The sequence below is a fragment of the Xiphophorus couchianus genome, chromosome 9 (assembly GCF_001444195.1).
Source record: "Xiphophorus couchianus chromosome 9, X_couchianus-1.0, whole genome shotgun sequence".
NCBI lineage: Eukaryota > Metazoa > Chordata > Actinopteri > Cyprinodontiformes > Poeciliidae > Xiphophorus > Xiphophorus couchianus.
The window spans coordinates 18,590,358-18,609,522 of record NC_040236.1 but is presented as its reverse complement, the minus strand read 5'-3'; the positions used below and the strand labels follow the sequence as shown (position 1 = coordinate 18,609,522).

General features: G+C 40.0%; 1 protein-coding gene across 3 annotated transcripts; it reads left to right on the top strand.

Moving 5' to 3' along the window:
* The first annotated feature begins 2,114 nt into the window (after window positions 1-2,114).
* On the top strand, window positions 2,115-17,264 carry il23r (interleukin 23 receptor). 3 transcript variants are annotated; one of them, XM_028028928.1, is made up of 18 exons: window positions 2,115-2,201; window positions 3,000-3,092; window positions 3,175-3,265; window positions 3,405-3,534; window positions 4,537-4,718; window positions 6,364-6,487; window positions 6,567-6,727; window positions 7,802-7,935; window positions 8,022-8,211; window positions 8,303-8,385; window positions 8,571-8,766; window positions 8,854-9,033; window positions 9,996-10,094; window positions 10,187-10,342; window positions 14,546-14,686; window positions 14,840-14,927; window positions 16,038-16,128; window positions 16,385-17,264. In XM_028028928.1, exons 3-18 carry the CDS (start codon window positions 3,205-3,207, stop codon window positions 16,985-16,987), a joined length of 2,619 nt encoding a protein of 872 aa, XP_027884729.1. In that variant the 5' UTR covers window positions 2,115-2,201; window positions 3,000-3,092; window positions 3,175-3,204; the 3' UTR covers window positions 16,988-17,264. The 3 variants fall into 3 exon arrangements, with proteins under 3 accessions (XP_027884729.1, XP_027884728.1, XP_027884727.1); XM_028028927.1 differs by having other exon boundaries at window positions 2,949-3,092; XM_028028926.1 differs by lacking the exon at window positions 2,115-2,201 and adding an exon at window positions 2,211-2,768 and having other exon boundaries at window positions 2,949-3,092.
* Window positions 17,265-19,165: the final 1,901 nt, after the last annotated feature.

The following is a 19,165-nucleotide window of genomic DNA, read 5'->3' as shown; positions in this document are numbered from 1 at the left end:
TATGGTCTGCAATGCATCACTTTTAGAAAAGAAAATCTACTTAGTATTTAAAACTGTCATGATATAGTGATAGTTTCCTATAGATAACCTATGAAAAGATGGAGGTCCTTCTGCTGTCTCTCTCTGCTGCCGTCAGCAGAAATAGACGGCTCCAGGTCAGAAAGGGAGAGTTTTTTGAAATGGAAAGCATCTTCCTTTCTGTCTTGGAGATTCGCCGTTCAGATTTTGCATGAAAGATGAAAGAATCAGATTTAGGGGAAACAACCCGATGATGATGGCAACATTAAGAACAGAAGCACACTGATCATAGAGATATTAAACCGCAACGTGTCATCTGCTTTTGGAAAATCTGTATTTTTTTTACCTTCAAAACATAAAGGGGAATTCAATCAGTTTTTGACTATTTAGAGAGGTTATGGACCTCAAAAACAGATTACATATATGCTTTTTATGTATTTGAAATCTGTTGTATTGTAATATCAAAAACATATCTGTGTGACAATTAATTACCTTTGTCATGGAGCCTAAACTGCTTATTTCATCCATCCATCTACACCTTGTTTATCCTTGCAGGGTTTCAGATGATCTGGTGCCAAACATCAGCCAATCCCTAAAAAACAGATATTTTGAAGACATATTTATCCTCAGAATCATAATGTTAGGACTTGAACTGGTCATTTATAGACTCCCACTTTTATTTTTTTAAATGAATAAGTGAAGAAACAAGACAAAATGGCCAAGAAATCAAGTTGTTTAAAACGAAATTCTGAGCAGAAGTGAGAACGAACATTTAAATTAGTAGGAAGGCAAACATCTTGATCATGAGGCAGGAGAAGAGAGCTTCCAGTTGGTTCAGATCCTCTTTACTTTTCCAACTTGACTTTCTGTTTCAAGTCCAGTCAGACGTGGCTTCTCTCTCTCTTAACTGGAAATGCCACCAACCGTTGGGCTCACAACTGCTTTCTGCCCCTGCAGGGAAGTTACTCTGTTGGATGTTTGATTGTTTCCATTCCCTGCAATTCAGAAAACATTAACATAACTAAAAGCAACACAAATGAATTTTAAATGGCTGGATCAGACATATGTGCAGCAGGCTCACTTGGGTCCGAACTTCTGGGTTTGGTGTGCGTCTGCCGGTCGATCCAACATTGTGCCTCGCAGACTTTTACAGTCTTTGCACTGACTCAGCAATGACAGCAAACAGAAGTCGGATTAATGGTTTGCCATAAATTTGAAAAGTAAAACCTTTGAAAGAAAAAAAATGTCGATTTTTTTTCTAAAACTCTATTAAAGGAGATTGTTTTAAAAAAGCAAGCACACCAAAGAAAGGTTCTTAGCAGAGATGTTTGTTGCATTTAGTCACCCAACATTTAGTCTCTCAGAAAAAAAGATTATACATTTAAACACTACTAACTTAACACAGAGAGAGGGATTAAGAAGGAAAACCGTATAGGAGTGACAAATGTTTGCACAAAAATACAGAGAAAACACAATAAGAAGCTTTAAACAGAGGAATCAAATCAATTGAGTATGGCAAGCTCTCACGAGCAATAATAAATGAATAAGAAAGCCCAGAAAAATGATTAGAAAGCAAACTCGACAAGAAAAGCAAAACCCAAACACTCATGAGAACAATAGCATTTGAACGATTTTAATGGGACCAAATTAGAAAGAGTACAGGTGTCGTGACTAATTTGCAATTCACTGTATGCCTTAAAGAAAAGGGGACGAGGACACTGTAGTGTTGTCCACATTGTCGTTTCAGTCTGCGGTTTGACATGTGAGGAAATTTTGAAATTAGATTGCAGAGCCGAGTCAAGACAGTCAGGCTGAGTGAAGCTTGAGACACAGAACGCATCAAGCAACAAATCATATATCAAAAGTAGCGCGTTCAATATTCACCCAGGTTTAACATTCTGCTCTTTCAACCCAAGCACTAATAGCGGCCCACCAATTTTGAGGTCTGTTTTATCTTTACGAGCAGGCGTTCTGCTCAAATTCTGGGTTTTCCCTGCAAAGCCGTTGAGGTTAGAGACGGAAAAAACTCGTAAAATTTACAAAAGCAAGCTTAACTGAAAAAAAAAAAAAAAAAAAAAAAGGCTCAGAGAGACACGCCAGTTCAGCGACAGGCTACAAACACCATCAAAGAGCTGAGCTGCAAAACAAATATGACATGTCAAGTGAAGCAAAGCAGTAAACATGTAAGTATGACTTATCTCCCTGTAGAAAACGCAAAAATAACTGTAATAGTTTTCTAATAGTTTTTGTTTTAATATAAATTCTAGCTTGGCTCATGCTGATAAACCATTTTTCTCCTCAGGGCATCAGCACTTTTAGCATTTACTGTAGGAAACTCTGAAAAACAGTCGGTGTTAGCAGGAAGCAGAGAAACCGGGTTGGATGGAAGCAGTGGTCAGCGCATAATTGCGAGCAGTAATCTGGGTTTATCGCTCAATAATCCGCTAACAGCAGCATGTTCACGAGAGCAGCCACTCTGGCGACGGTGACACTTTTACGTCAGATCAGCCTTTTGTGGTGATGAAAAACAGGCAGTTGAAGTAGGGCGCACAAGTACTGAGACAAATGTTCAAAGTTTCTGCTCTGACAGAATACCGCCAAACTAGGTCAGTGACCTCCTTAAGATGTGACTCTGTTGTTGCAAAGATCAGTCGAAGGAAGCGCGTGGAACAAAGCAGGTCGCGTTAGACAAGCAGACGGTTGTTGAAATTATCACTGGATAAGAAAAATGCTTAGAGGACGTAATTCTGGTGAGTTTTATCTTCTTTGGGGAAATAAGTGGGGGAAAATGAGCACAATTGGAAATAATTGTGCTTTCAGGATGACTTTGAAATTCAAGTCATTTGTGGTGATTTAAAATCACAATCCCATATTACAGCAGAATATATATATATATATATATATATGTTTTTTTTTGTTTAATGTGGCAGGGTGGATGTGTCACAGCTGCTGTGACGCACTTATGAGAATGTTATCAACAGGAAAACCTGCAGTGAGATAGGAGAGACAATAAACTGCTCTTCCTCCTCATGTTGGAAAGATTGGTGCCTTATTTCTGGACACGGATGGATGAGGTACAATCATCGTGTGCTTCATTCTTAAAGATGTAACCCATGATTTTTAATAATAGAATATTTTTTTCTCATCACTCTACAGGGTCCTCCGGTTTCAGAGAGATGAGCTGAGATGAATCTCTTGTTAGCCAGTTGGAGATGCATTATCTTGCTGTTTTGTTTTTCCATCAATGGTGAGTTGTTCGTCCACAAAGCCGTCCATCCGTTCTTCTCTGTTGCTCATTAAGTCTTCATTTGACAAAAAAAGAATAAGCATGCAAGAAGCTGAGTCTTGTTTCTGAATTTTCAAAGGGTTCTTTTTTTCTTGCACAGGCTGCCCTCTGTTCCCTGCAGGCTGTATGGACCTCATTTCCAGCGGCTATGCGACAGCAGAGCCGGCCACTGTCCTGCTCATGGGTTCAGACCTGACCGTGTACTGCCACACCTTCAAATGTGAAAAGGAGTGAGCATATTTGCTTTGAAACTTTGACAAATGCAGAACATATGTGTTTTTACAGTGGCGGATCTGGCAAGAATGCCACCCGGGGGGGGGGAGCCCCTTCCCCCTCATCACTCATCCTGTGCCTCATAAAAAGGACTTTATGGATGACCTGGCTGCATATTCAGCTTTTCAGGCTTCTCACGATCAGGGGTGGTCTTAGTGACAAGGAGAAACATTTTAAATTCTTCTTAAAATTGTAAATAGTAAATTCTTCTTAAAATGTGATTATAGCATCTCTGTTCTCTGTAGAACAGTATGGTTTTTGTTTAACCATGTCTAGATATCTACAGATAACCAAATGCGATCAGATTTGATTATCCGTAGCTTCGGCATCACTTGTCATGCCCAGAATCAAACACCAAGTTCAGCATCGTTAGAGAGGCTTTAAATCAGACACCTACTTCAAGCATCATCACCTGGGCTGCACGTCAGACACTAGCTTCGCTGTCATCAACCAGGCTTACTTTGCAATGTTTTCACTGGACTTGCAAACACTCAATAGAAAATGTGTCTGAAATGTAATTTATTATGCCACAGTGGAAAATTCAGGATTAGCAGCAGAACTAAAGCATATGGATTCACACAAAGATTTTAAAAAAGTATTCAAAATATATAAGCCCAAATAATAAATTAAGGACATGATCACAACTTAAACGTACTGTGCAGTTATCAAGTACTCTGATCCAAGTAATATGCAGCTGAGTAGGAAATTTTTTTAGCGTATATAATGTATGTGTGTGTGTTTGTTCATTAAAAGACAACAGACTATTTACAATATGAGAAACTAACAGAGATGTACAAAAAACATCAAGGATGTAAACATTTACTGAGTTTGTCTAACAGAGACCGTGAGGAAGGATCTCCTATAACGCTCCTTTGTGCACTTAGACGCAGCATTCTGCATTGTTTTTCTGAAATGATACCTTCAGATATATAAAACCGCCTTCTACTGTTGACTTTCAGGTTGAAGATGTACCTGGACCTGAATAAACAGACTGTGAATCTGTCGAAAAGAGTCAACTGCACCACAACGGCATTCTACCTGACCCGCGTGTCTAAGCCGCTGTCTAAGGTGGTCTGCAAGATGAAGAGCAGCCAGCTGCCTGCTCTGGAAATCATCTGTGGCCTAGATCTACGTCTTGGACGTACGTATGCCTGGGCGGGTCGGGAAGGAGGTGTGGGACAGGGGAGAAACTATTTTAATCTTCTCTCACAGTGCAGTTACGCTAAAAAAACATATAATAGACTGATAATTTTATATTATTTAAAAATATGGTATTTTGTAGAGACAATAATAAGCTTTTACCAAATTTTACAGGAATCTTTTAAATGTACCTTAAGCTAAATTTTGCCTATTAAACAATACTAAACCAAGATACGGTTTGGTTGTAGCGCATTAAAGCATATTGAGCCACCATATTGAGAAGGAATGAGTAATAAAGTATACACTGCTCCATTTCAGAACCTCATTGTGGCTGCTCAAAAATTATAATTTTATTAGCTTGTTTATACACACTCATGTTCAATAAATTAGAATAATATTGGAAAGCTCGTATATTTCACTGTGTGTTTCATTTTCAATTCAGAAAACACATTATCTGGAATCAGTGCACACACACTCATGTTTTCAAAACTTTATTTTTGTAAATTATGATGACTTTTGGCTTAGAACTAATGAAAACACGATCAGCATTTTACGCCTGACCATTAAGAAAGACATTCCTAATCCAGAAATGTGGATTTAATGAGAAGTATTGTTTTCAAAAAGGCATCTTGTATTTGACAAATAACTCCCAGAGGAACACATATGTTAATTTATTGAATGCGATTGTATAATCCAGTCTGAAATAACTGGAATATGCAGTTGTAATAACTATTGCTAGAATCACATTTTAGTAACAGTTAATTGTTAACTTATTGCATTACTTGTTAACTTATTGCATTACTTGTTAACTTATTGCATTACTTAATAATTTTCTGGGCAATACTTTTAAATCAGTCCCAACGGCTTTACATTTGTCTCACAAAATTGCAAAAATTTGTTTAGTTATTTTTCTTTCAGGGTCTGCTTTAGTACTCATTTTGTTCTAAAATATTGAACCTGAAAGATCTATCATCTTTCTCTCGGTTATACTGTGAGTTCATCTATTACCGCTGTGAGAAATCACCTTTTTTATTTCATATTTTGTGGGTCAAAGAAAATGACGAAGCAAAAAAAAAAAACAACCTAAAACGCCTTAAGTTGAATTGAAAATGAGTGAAAAGGCAACTAAAGAAAAAAAAAAACCTTCAGTAATTTTGCATTGTACTGATAACTTTCTCTTGTAAAATATTAGACCGCTTTAATCTAGTGCAGAGTTGTTACAGATGACCTCGTTTATTCGGTTTCTCCTCCGTTTAAGGGAGTTGTTACTCCCCACTGCTGCCTCATGCTTGTTGAGGAGGAGGGATTGCTGCCAAGTCAGTGACTCAAATGCAGACAGCTTGTCTTCCCTTAGATAACTTTTCACCTTTTGGCACAATATGATCAGCTAAATCTGACCGCTGTATGATGACCTGGATGGAGCTGAACATTTTCTACATTATCTGCTGCTCGATTAAAAGAGAGCTAGATCCTTAAAAACGCCGTTGGGTGAAAGCTGCAGTGAAGCCACCACATCATGTTTGGATTGGGGGATTTTTTTGTGAGTGCAGAGCAGATGCTAAACTTATCTCACAAATTAATCCTAAACATTTGTTTGCGCTTCCAGATGATAAGAAACATTCTCTTGGTTTTTTATATCACTACAGTTCCTCCTGACAAGCCTGCAAATATCAACTGTGGAACAACAAGGAGCTCTGATTTGATAAACTGCTCACTGGACAGAGGACGGGAAACGTACATCGACACATTCTACAACGTTTCAGTCCACAGGTATAGAGATTTGCTTCCTATTTGCTTCTTAGTCAGCATGTGCTTGTGGCCTAATTTTCCTTTCCTTTTTTATTATCAGGGAGAATGAAAGTGTTTTAGATCTGATCTCGGACGGGGAGGAAATCAGCGTACCACGAGCAATCTTAGAGGAAAACACTAAATACACGCTGACCGTCTCCGCTTACAACCGCTTTGGAGCGTCCCGGTCGGACCCGTTCATCTTTTCTCTGGCAGACATAGGTAACGCTTCAACATTCATTCAATGGGAGTGCATTAACCTAGTTGTTCATTTGAATTAATTAATCAGAATCATCACCGCTTAAAGGCTGAGTCATATGTCGAGTGGTTAGTTCAATCAGTTGTTTTCTCCTGAGTCTGACTAATTTGACTTTCAGTAAAGTTTCTCTTTTTGTAATGTATGTCACAAGGGGACAATTTCTTCTTTCTTTCTGCCACCTGCCCACTGCATGCCTTGTTTGAACTTTAGCAAGTTCACCGACAGTAGCTGTTCAATAGATTACAGAGCTGATTCATACATCAGTGTATTTTGTCGGGATAGTAGGTGTGTGATACACCTACACAAAGTAGTGCAACATTGTGGAAAGAAAATTATGTATTGGTTTTAAAGTTTTTGACAAATAAATATCTGAAAACTGTAGTGTGTTTGTATTTTTAATCAAAACTCAATAAATAGAGAGAGTTTTCACCTTTTGGCACAATATGATCAGCTAAATTTGACCATGTCAAGGATTGATGACCTGCTGGAGGGTGAGCCTGATCCTAGCTTCAAGTCTTCTGCAGGTTTCTCATAGCGTTACTTGACTTTTTAGTATTTCATGTACGCAAAAAAAATATACATTTTGGCCCTTCTTTGCTGTTTCCCCTGTATGGCTTGTGGGAAAACTGCAAACAAGGTCTTTGTTTGCTGCTTATTCTCTAATGTTCTCTGACAAACCTCTGAGGCTTTCGTAGAACATTCTGGATTTAAGCTGAGATTAAATCTCACTCAGGTCCACTATATGCTAAACAGGTGGCTTCTGAAAACAGTGGTTGTGCAGGATTATATTTGGGGTATCTGGATAAAGAGGCAGAATAGAAATGTAATATCCCACTTTTCATATTTTTATTTGTGAAAACCATTTATTTGAATTTCCTTTTCTAACAATTCTCAATTGTGCACTACTTTGTGTTGCTCTGTCACATGTTGAAGTTTGTGGTTGCAAAAGTTGCGAACGCCTTTAGATCTGTAGTTTTTATTTTTAGCACATTTGCCATTGCCTGTTCAGATCGCTTTATTGTTGTTTTATAATTCAGTGATACCAGAAACCCCTCACGTAGTTAAGGTGGAGTTCATGAATGACTCCATATCAGCCGTGCTGCACTGGAAAACCTTTGAGTCTTCGAAGCGCCTCAGATCCCAAATCAGGCTGCGAGGAAACAATACCTGGGTAAAGCGGCGTCATGTTGACTTTGCAGTTTTTCTTGTTTTAAATCTTCTCATGCAATAACCTAAAAACATCCCACACTCTTTCAGGAGCAGAGAGCGGGAGCAGAGCTGAGCGAGGGTCTGATACGAGTGGAGAACCTAAAGCCTGAGACTGAATATGAGTTCCAAATCAGAACGTGTTCCTACGCATCAGGACAGGCCACGAGCTTTAAAACCAGCCAGCGAGTTCTCTGCAGCAAATGGAGCCCGTCTGTGAAGAGGATGAGTCCTGGAAAAGGCAAGAATGAGATATTTGAAATATAAGGGAGTGAAAGTGGTTCTTGTGTGACACCTGGCAGAGAAACTTCATGCTGCGTCCGTTCCACCAGGTCCGTCTCAGCAGCTGCATGTATGGAGACGCTTAGGAGACCAGGCCAAACCCGGGCTGAGGAGCGTTACTGTTTTCTGGAAGGTATTGATATTTTCTGCTAATAATCTTCCAAACATCCATATAATTAGGCGAAATGTTGGATTTTTATGTTTAAGTTATTTTTTGATTGTTAAATTCATTTTCAAATTTTCCTCCTGTAATAGTTGGGAAGGTGGAAGTATGTATTTCCCATGCATTAACAATTTGATAAATGATCTTGTTCCCAGCCTTTGCCTGTGGAGGATTACAGTGGTGAATTGCTGCGGTACAGCATCGTCCTGGATGATGGCCGAGAGGAGATCTGTCCTGCCGCTTCCAGCCAGTGTTCAGTCCAGGCACCAGTGGCGGTTCTTGGACTGAACGTCAGTGCAGTGACCTCCAGTGGGGCGTCTCCGCCGGCTTTTGTAGATCTCAGACATGCAGGTGCAAATAAAGTTACACAAAAGGGACTGAAATGTTTCTAATACTTTACGTTTCTGTGGTAATCACTAAAATGTCTCGATCATTTAGGTGCTTCTGAATCTTTCTTTGATTCAGCACCAGGAGCAGACGGCAGCGCTGCTCGTGTCTCCTGGTCTACGACGGTTCAGACAGGTCTTCTGTACTTTGTAGTAGAATGGGAAAGCATGCCTCCAATGGGGCTGCAGTGGAAAAAGGTGCTTAGAGACATGAAAGACACAACAATCGCAGGTATAGTCATTCATTCACACACATGCATTTATTTATTGCTAAAATAAGACACATTTCATATTTTTATGAATTTTCTGGATATGCTAATTCTCCTCCAAATACCTTAAATAGGGCAAAGTGAAGATAAATTAATAAGGAAATATTCCTGTAAAATCCTAAAGTCCTTCACCAGTTGCTCTTGTGGAGACATTTTAAAAAATAGATTTTCCTTCTTACCTTAATTGCTCTTGGATTTGTCTGAAGTTAAATTTATATTAACCATTAAAAACAAACTCAGAGGATAATATGCAACTAAAATGAGGAGGCTGCTTTTTTGACTCAACATAAACTTCAACTCAAACAAAGACAGTGTATGACTTCTTCTCTGAAGTAAGACTGAAAAATGTAAGCAAGGGTAAACACTTGAAGCAAATACTTTTGGATTAATGAACAATATAATAATGAGGGCTGAACAGTGGGGCAGTTGGCAAGAAGGTCCTGGGTTCAAATTTGTGGTGGTTTTCTTTTATGAAAATTTAAATAACTTGTTCAAATTACAAAAAGAATAGTTGAAAATACATATTAGATTAGAATGAGAAAAGGAATTGTTGACCAGACAACACTTATATATACTCATATATATATTTATTCATGTTTCTGTCATTTCTTAATCTTCACAACATTACCTCTCCCTATAATAAAAATTATGCTGTCGCTTTTAGTTGCGGTGTGCCACCGTAAGACATCTAACCACGCTTTTCGAGAACTTTCTGGCATAAATCAGCAGATCACAGGGTGGCTTTTAAAAGCGGTCAAACAGCGCCCCCGTGTGGCCGTTGTTCAGTATAATTATTTTTCTGTCTTTTTGCCTTAATCACACTGTATAGGAAGCATAATATGTCACACCCACCAACCAGACATAGTGAAGTAAGCTACCTGCTTTCAGAATACAGAGCGGGTTTCATCTTCACACTCTGTTTCAGGTTTGATGGCGGGTGTGAGGTACAACGTGTCTTTGTATGCTGTGACCACCAGAGGCGTCAGTGCTCCAACATCCACACCGATCTACTCCAGAGAACAGAGTAAAGCAGACAGCTTTACTGTTTTTTTGTTTTTTTTTTACAGTCTGCACCAACCATTCTCTAACCATTGTGTCCATGTGTGTTTGCTTCAGGGCCACTTTCAGCTCCCGTGCTCCATGTTCTGACCCGTGAGGTCAGACGGATCCTGGTCCGGTGGGACGAGCTGCCCGTGGACCAACGGAGAGGCTTCATCTCAAAGTACACTGTCTACTTGCAGACACTGGACTCCAGCAGCGCAGAACTCAACGGTGAGCACTTAGGAAGAATACAAACATACAAATAACCCATCATGAGAAACTTTTCAAACAAGAGAACTATTAATAGCTCTCAAGTCTGGCCTTTTGATAGATGATTCGACTTTTTTTAAAGAAAGACATAAGAAGGTCTGTTTGCAATTTGCTACAAACAAGGTTGGGAAAAACATGAAAGAAGGTGCTCGGGTCAAGCGAGACCAAAATGTATGTTTTTGCCATGTGTGATGGAAAATGTATACTTTATTTGACCTTGAACACACCATCCCCTTTGTTAAACATAATGGTGGTTGCATCATACTGTGGGCATGATTCCTTTCAATAGGGAAAGGAGAGCTGTTCAAAGATTATGGGAAGATTAAATAGAGAAAAATACAGGCCGATTCTGGAAGAAAAGTTGAGTAAAGGACTTGAGATTGGGGTTGAAGGTCACCTCAAAAATACAGCCAAAGCTATGGGTCAAAGCATATTTATGTATTAAAATGACCTAACCAAAGTCCAGACCTAAATCCAGCTGAGGCTCTGCGAAGATTTGAACATTTTCAATCCCGTCTGACTGCGTTAGAACTATTTTACAAAGAAGTGTAGGCAAAATCTACAATTAGTAAATCAAGTATTGATTTACAAGACCCAAAAACAAATCCAAGTTAGATTTCCCTTGTGTCTTTAGAAAAGAAATATGAAAACAACGGCCTTTTTGTTTAACTTTTGTTTCATCTGGCCTTTCTGTTTACAGTAAGAAACAAACTGTAACCTAGTATTCTGTAGATTTCTTGATTATTTACAGATTGTCTGAACTGGATAATGTTCTGATGAGTTATTTTGATTCAACAACTTCCTCTATGCTCTGTGTCATCAAGTCTCTAGATAGACCCGAGACTTCCTCTCACATGTCTTCATGGCAGTTCTTTCATCTTGTTCGGTTTACTGCTGGCTGTGCGTTTTTAAGTCTTCTTAATCTCTCACGCCCTTTATTTGCAGTGTTGCTTCTTTGCTTTCCAAAGTAGACATCTTATTTTGTAGCATTTAAAAGTGCAGAAGCTTTCAACAGGGTTCCTGCAAAGCTGTCAAGTTGAAAACTTTCACAGACTCAATTTTCAAAGAGTAGTCAGATCTTTATTTATTCCATCATGCACGCTAATTTTCTTTTTTTAAAACTCATCCAGACCTAAAATGCTGAAATCAAATACTATACTTTTCTATCCTGGGTTTTCATGGCCAAGCAGCTGCATCCATATTCTACTTGACCAAGGGAAACGCAAATCGTCAGATGTGGTGATGTAAGGCATGCCAGTAGATTCTAGAGCAGAGTGGTAATGACGATCCAGTGGATGAGTGTGGATTTAGCTGTTGCCAGGGTAACACCACTTGCTTTACTGCATTGTCTCAGGTGTGAAGATTTGAGGTAAGTAGGGTGATTGTCAGCTTTTTCAGGAATTGGGCTTGGCCCCTGTAGTTCCAGTGAAAGGAAACCGTAATGCTTCAATGTGCCTTGACATTCATTTGGCATGAATTAAAGCGGAGACCGCAAGCTAGGACATCTCATCCAACATCAGTGTCTGACCCCACAAATGCGATTCTGGAACAAAAGGTCAAAAATGATCAAAAACATATAAAAGTGGGAGAGAAAGCACATGGGGGCTGGCATATTAAACCCCGGTGATTAAAAATAAGTCTTTAAATCAAATTCACATCTGTATGAATACTTGTGGCAATATAGTGTAAGTTAATGATTACTCTCAAATGCTCTGCATGACCAGACTTCTATTTGAAGCTACAAGATTATGCAGTTAAAGTATGAAGGAAATAATGCATACATTATTAAGGGATCATACTCTAAAGTAGCATAGTAGAACCAGTTTATTGTACTAAAATTGGAAATTGAAAGGATAAACAAATGAGTAAAAAGTTATAATGAAGTCACATCTTTACATATAAAATAAAGAAAACTACTAAGGATTTTGAGCATATTTAAACCGCTGCTATATTTTCAAACTCGGTTTACCCTGCAGTCTGGAGAAAGTCATTGAATGACTTTGAGGAAAAGAAAATCCTTTTTCCAAAATAACAACAACAACTTGATTATATCTGACCTTGAAATTAAGTGGAGCCTCTCATTCACAATAAAGCTCCATGTTGGTTTGAAAGTGTGGGAGGAAACACAACTTTGCAGTGAGTTTCCTGTTCTTGCTCATCACCGCTTCAGCCTGCCCTTGCCCTCCTGTAACAGCAAACATTTTTTGTGCGTGTGTGTGTGTCCTTGTACTTCACCTTGGTCTCAAGCAAAGGCAAACTCCTAACTCCAAACTCCAAACTGCTGAATTATACATTCAGCAGTTCGCATGCGTTGCGTCTCGGCACAAACCACACTTACAAAATGGAAAGCGTGCAAGTGGCAATCCATTGATATTCCCCTCCCTCGAAGTTTCAGTGCATCAGCAGGGTATTTTTCGCTCAGGCTTCCCGTAACGAAAAGAAATTCAGACGTGGAGCTCAAATTATTATTTCTCTGTTATTGCTAATCACTCTTTCAAAGCGCAAAAAAACACACACACACACACACATAGCAACCTAACATCAAAGCCAGCATCTGCTGGCAATCCAGTGTTTTTGACATTTGAAGAAGATTTTCAGTAGTGAAGAAACTGGAGCCAAACACGAGTTGATGTCGCTTTAGCAGCATCTTTAGAGGTTCCTCGAACTCGTTCTGACCGCAAAACAGGAAGCCGTGTGGCTTCATGCACATGTGTCAGAAGAGGCTGTTACCAGCTAGCCTGCCTGGTTCTGTATTTGTAGGACCTGACTATGAGAGCTCCTCAGAGCTTATACCTTTTCCTCTTTCTAAAGTGTCATGTGCTCGCTGAATGATCTGTGTTATCTTTTTCGCCGTTAGTCTGGTTGAGGGTTTTTGCACAAAATGATTCTGGTGTACTCTATATTAATTATCTGCTTCTGAATATTATTTGCAGGTTTTTCCTTTTGCCTGGTTTATTTTAACTTGTACATGTGCACAGAAACTTTTAAATGGCATCATTATGCACACATTAATCCCCAATCAGTTGGCTGTCATTGGATGGGTTTCTGGATCCTGGCATGGGGCTTGATGATTAGTTACAACAAACGCAACATCATATCTATTCAGGTTAACTGTTATTTTTGCTTTCTCCTTTTTTGTCTTCAAATTCAATATAGCAAAGTTTCAAAAAGGTAGCATTTGTTTTTTGGACTTCCAAGTCGCATCCAGCTCTTAAAGGTAACTTTGACTTTTGGCTGGGTGTAAGAACAGAAACTGGTTTAGTCAGTATGCAGAACCGTGCGGCTTCCTCAGCCTACAGTCTGTGGGTCAGTATTGACTGCAAATGTTCGTCTCTCCTACACTTCATGTGAGTTTCAGTACGAGTCTCTGACGTCAAACAGAATACACTCAGTAGCAGAGGGTAAATACTACTGACCGCTGACTTTGCCGAGCCAAAAGTATTTATGCATTTTCAACTTTTTTAGATTTTGTCACGCATCAAACACTTATTGCTGAAGTTACAGCCGTGAGTCTTTTGGGGCTTTGTTCGTCTAGAAAACAGAACTTTTGCCTGTTCCTCCTGACAAAACAGCTTAGTGAGTTTGCATAAGAGCATCTGTGAGATTCGATTTCTAATTTGACTGGTCCATGAATAACCTATGCCAGAGGTGTCCAAAGTTGTCCTGCATGTTTGTCGTTCTCTCCAACACATCTGAATCAAGCGATGGTTCTTTAAGAGGTCTCTGCAGAACATTGAGAGAGAGCTGAAACATGCATGGCACCGGCCCTTGAAGACTGACTGTGGACACCCCTAACCTATGCTCTCTCATCTAACCCCAAGTTTGCAAACAATGTATCATTTTCCTTTCCTTTTGGGTCAACTTTGCACTGTTTCAAGCTGGCATGCAGCACAATGCAAAGCCCGTGAGTTGAATACCCTTCAAACACTCCACGTCAATATTCTCAAGGCTGATACACAAGTTGCATCACTGGGCATATCAAGCAGCAGCCAACGCTGACTTTCAGTTCAAAAAGCTTTGCTCTAGGCTGAGCTGTTTTTCGTGCAAAAAAAAAACAAACAGCTCAAAAAACAGCTGCAGTGGTTTAAGTTGAGCAATCAAGCAAGAAACTCTTTAGATTCTGCAGGATGGGAAAAAAGCTAACTGTCGTTTTCTTCTGCACAGTGACAGTGTCTGGATCTGGCCAAAGACAGACGTGGCTGGACTGTCCAGAAGGAACGTTGTCCCTTCAGCTGACCGCATCGAACTCAGAAGGAGAAGGGCCTCGAGGGAGACAGACCTTATCTCAGCCTCCAGCTCCAGCAGGTCAATACATTTTCTCTATCTTTAGTCGCAAAATATCACCATATATAAAATCTTTACATACATAGTCTTAATTTCACCTGATCAGTACGGAAAAATAAGGTTCTGAGTCCGGGATTCATCCAAATAATGACTTTTTCTTTATATCTCTTACAGTGGGGCTGGTGATTGCGATTGTGTTCAGCATTACGATCTCCATAGCAATTGTAGCCAACCTGATGTGCTGGAGCTGTGTGAGGAAACGGTAATTTTACAAAAAGAAAAGCTTCCTTTTCCACAGAAAGCCTCAGTCATTTTACTAGACAAACTTCTGAGCTGGCGTCGTTTTTTTCTTCGGCTCTTTGTCCTGCAGCTTGAACGTTCATAAGTTTTGTTTTACGAGTAAAAGGGATGGAGGACCCTGTGGTTAATTTTTAGTGAAAAACCACACCGCAACATGAGTAAAAACCCACTTGGTTGTAGTGAACAGAAACCTAAACCTCATTCCGATGTTGCTATTTGGCTATCTGCATCATTAGTCATGACATTAGCATCTATGTGCGCTTCCTTGCAGAAGCTTTGGCTCCACTTGCACTTTTAACCACATATTGTCACGTCGCAACCACAAACCTCCGTGTGTTTCAATGGGATTTCATTAATTTAAACCGACACAAAATATTGGACCCACGTAATCGCAACGAAAAGCGCATTCTTGTGGATTCTTTTTTTTTGTACATAGTTCCAATCTCAGTCAGATTGCACAGATTCTCAATAGGCTTACGGTATGGCCTTTAATTAGGCCATTCTAACACGTGAACAAGCCTTGAGCTGAACTGCAACACAGAACACAGGACAGATGAGCATGCATACACACATGGTCGAGATCTAAAGGCAACTTAGAGTAGCTAGTTCATCTGACATGCACAGTTTTGGACTGGAGTACCCAGAGAGAATCCACATATGCGCAGAGAGAACATGAAAACGCCGTGCAGAAAGAACCCAGAACCTTCTGACAACAAGATAACAGTGATCTATGCAGCTCCTTCAGCGTCACCAGGAGCCTTTTTTATTTAAGGGTATGAGAGTAAAAGAGAGTTGCACAACAGTGTCCAGATATTATTTGTACAAAATGTTGAAAGCATGCATGATTTTGCTCCCTCTTCACAATTTTTCGCTAGTCTATGCTGGCCTTTACAAACAAAATGCTAATGAAATATAATATGTGGCTGATATGTGACAAAACGTGAATATGCTCATGGTTTGAACACTTTTTTGAAGTAATCTGTGTTTAACTTTGTCAATTCAGACCAATAAAACAAAGTTATACAACTATGCGTATCCAAAAAAATAAATCTTATTTCTTCTTTTGTTGTAGGATCAAACAGAAATGTATAGCATGGGGACCTGAGTGGCTCGTGGACAACTTGCCCAAACCAGGGCACAGCAACGCCATCAGGCTGCTGGAGGTAATCAACTCTGGATGTATTAGCACCTAAGACAGCCAGCAGCTACAACAGCTGCAAATTCGTGCCATTTAAGGATTATTCTAATATTAAACCTATAGAACAACGCTACAGGAAGAGAAACCATTGCTAATGGTCTCTTTTGCCCTTCTAGATCTCAATGTTTATAAAATGTGCATTTGTCCAACAAACATATTTGCCTTGTAGTGATAACTCAATATTTGTCAATCATTTTTTCCTGCTGTTTTCTTTTCTTTAGGACGACAGAAGTGAGCCTCTTTTCTCCTTCACCGACAGTGACCCGACCCTTTCCCCGATCCTCGTGGTCTCCCAGGACGAGAGGGACGAAGCGTACCCCAGCATCCACGTGGAAGAGTCCCCGGACGGAGCCCGACAGGCGAAATCGCTCCCTAGAACCATTCTGGTTGAACACACCGGCTACAAGCCTCAGATTGCCGCGCTGCTTCCGCTTGACGAGGAGATCAAGGATGCAAGGGAGGAGCAACGGGAACATCCAGAAAACGCAGAGGAAGACAGGCTTTTGGTTGGATTTGAAGGATTTCTGGGAGGCTTCCTGTCCAACATGGATTGCTCTAATTCGTCTCATTGGGCCACTCTTGGCTCTACCGGGGATCTTTTGTGGCCTAAAACCTTTGAAACGTCTGTCTGGAAAGGAGTCTGCTTGCAAGAGATTCCGAGAACACAGGAAGACACGGAGAACAATGTTTCCTCTCTGGATTTGCAGCAGGATCAGAGAGAGGCTCTCGATTCAGATGATACCTGCTCCTCTCCGTTTTCAGCTCGCATGTTCCTGAACAGTGGCTACTTCCCACAGGTGGCTTCCCTTGACGTTGACACTTGACACGCCAAGGTGGCAGCGATGTTGGAGGGACAAGAACTGCACTTTTAAGGATAATTTTGAGAAAGCATTACAAAAGCGCACATTTTAATCATTGTGCCAATAAACTGCCCGTATTGTAGTTACTGATTGTATTTAAATGTCATTTTTACTGTGGAAGCGAGTGTGTAAGAGGTTTTAATGGCTGCACTCTCAGGTGAGAGTCTGCTGATCTTTCTGGATGGATGTTCTGTCAATGTGTGCTACCTGTCTGAATAAATGAACAAAGATGTTGATTAAATTTGAAACTTTATTCCCCTAAATACAAATATGCTACAGTGGTGTAAAAATACGTTGACCTCCCTTCGTGATTTCCTGTTTTTGCTTGCTTGTCACAGTTAAGTGTTTCGGAACATCAAACCAATTTAAATATTAGTCAAAGATAACACAAGATGTCCATTATTAAGGGTAGAAAAAAAAAATCAAGCCTACATGGCCCTGTGTGGAAAAGTGATTGCCCCCTAAATTTGGTTGCGTCATGTTTAGCAGCAACAGTTCCAAACAAGCATTTGCGATAACTTGCAGTGAGTCTTTTGCAGCTGTGGAGGAATTTTGAGCCACTCATTTTTGCAGATTTGTTCTAATTCAGTCATATTGGAGAGTTTTCCAGCTTTTCAAGGTCATGCTGCAGCCTCTCAATAGGTTTCAGGTTAGGACTTTGACTAGGCAACTCCACAGACTGGTTTTAGTTTTTCTTCAGCCTGTCAGAGGAAGACTTTTCAGGTCCATTTTGAATCATGCTTCTGCTGCAGAACCCAAGTTCGTATCAGTTTGAGGCCAGACACGTTCGGCCGGACGTTCTCCTTCAGGATGTTTAGGTAGACGGCAGCATCCATCGTTCCATTTGTCACAGCAAGTCTTGCAGGTCCATGTTTTCCTGTTCGTACGATGTTCTTTATCTGAAATGCTGTTTTAGTTTCACACCAGATGTAACGAGATACACAACTTCCAACGAGTTCAACTTTTCAGTCCACAGAATGTTTTCCCAGAAGTCTTGGGAATCATCAAGATGTGTTCAGGAAAAACTAAGACGAGCCTTAATGTTTTTTTGTTTTGTTTTTTTGCTAGGCAGTGGTTTTAGTTTTGGAACTCTATCAAGACAAACTCTTGTGGTGGAGGCATGACCTTTGACCTTAACTAAGACAAGTGAGGCCTGCAGTTCTTTGAATGTTGTTGTGGGGTCTTTTGTGACCTTTTGGATGAGTCGGTGCTCTCTTGGGGTAATTTTGTTCAGTCAGCCACTCCTAGGAAGGTTTACCACTGTTGCATGTGTTTTTTTTTGTTGTGTTTTTTTTTTTTTTTCTATTTCTGGATAACAGTTCTCACTGTTGTTTGCTGGAGAACCAAAACTTTGGAGTCCCAAAGCTATAGGAACAACTTTGTACCTTTTCCAAACTGGGAAATCTCAATTGCTTTTTTCTCTCTCTCTTATTTGCTCCTGATTTTCTCTGGATCTCTGCATGAGCAGGATCTTTTGGTGTCCTTCACTTTGTCAGGCAGGTCCTATTTAAGTGAGGTATTGATTGAGAACAGGTGTGGCAGCAATTAGGCCCGTGTTTGACTAGAGACCGTGAACTCAGGTGTGACAAACCACAGCGAAGTAACAGTGTAGGGTTTTTTTTTCTCCCATAATAATGAGCATCTTCATTTAAAAACTGCATTTTGTGTTTTCTTGTGTTGTCTTTGGCTAATATTTCAATGTATTTGATGTTGATGTCCTATTAACTTGCATGTGAGAAACATGCATGAAATTAACTTCACTTTGTGTTGTCCTCTAGTGTTAGCTAATAACATTAATATTTTTAATATAACACCACACAAAGTGACCTGCATCCTGCAGCGTCATACGTTGCACCACATTAGCGTTTGGACAGCAGCCACTCTGTTTTACTGTCGTTTTAACCCTGGGGTGTGACCTCTGTGTGTGTGTGTGTGTCCCCTGTGTTTAGTGATCAATGAAGTGGCACAGAGAGGGAAATTATTCCAAAACAGGCAGAAGTCAGTTGGGACTTCCCCCGTGGCTCATGGTTAATAGGGTGACAGGTCCCTGAACCTTCAGTCCTACTCAAACTAGCACCACCTGCAGCGCTGTGCAAGTTTTTATCTCTTCCTGAGAGTCGTCTCAGTTCCTCCTTCTCCATG

What these genes read in the sequence shown, in the direction of transcription:
- il23r (XM_028028928.1), top strand. Translation starts at nt 3,205, where the DNA reads ATGAATCTCTTGTTAGCCAGTTGGAGATGCATTATCTTGCTGTTTTGT. An exon ending in GTTTTGTTTTTCCATCAATG is followed by an intron (nt 3,266 to 3,404) that starts GTGAGTTGTTCG and finishes TTTCTTGCACAG; the next exon opens with GCTGCCCTCTGTTCCCTGCA. An exon ending in TCAGCCTCCAGCTCCAGCAG is followed by an intron (nt 14,687 to 14,839) that starts GTCAATACATTT and finishes TATCTCTTACAG; the next exon opens with TGGGGCTGGTGATTGCGATT.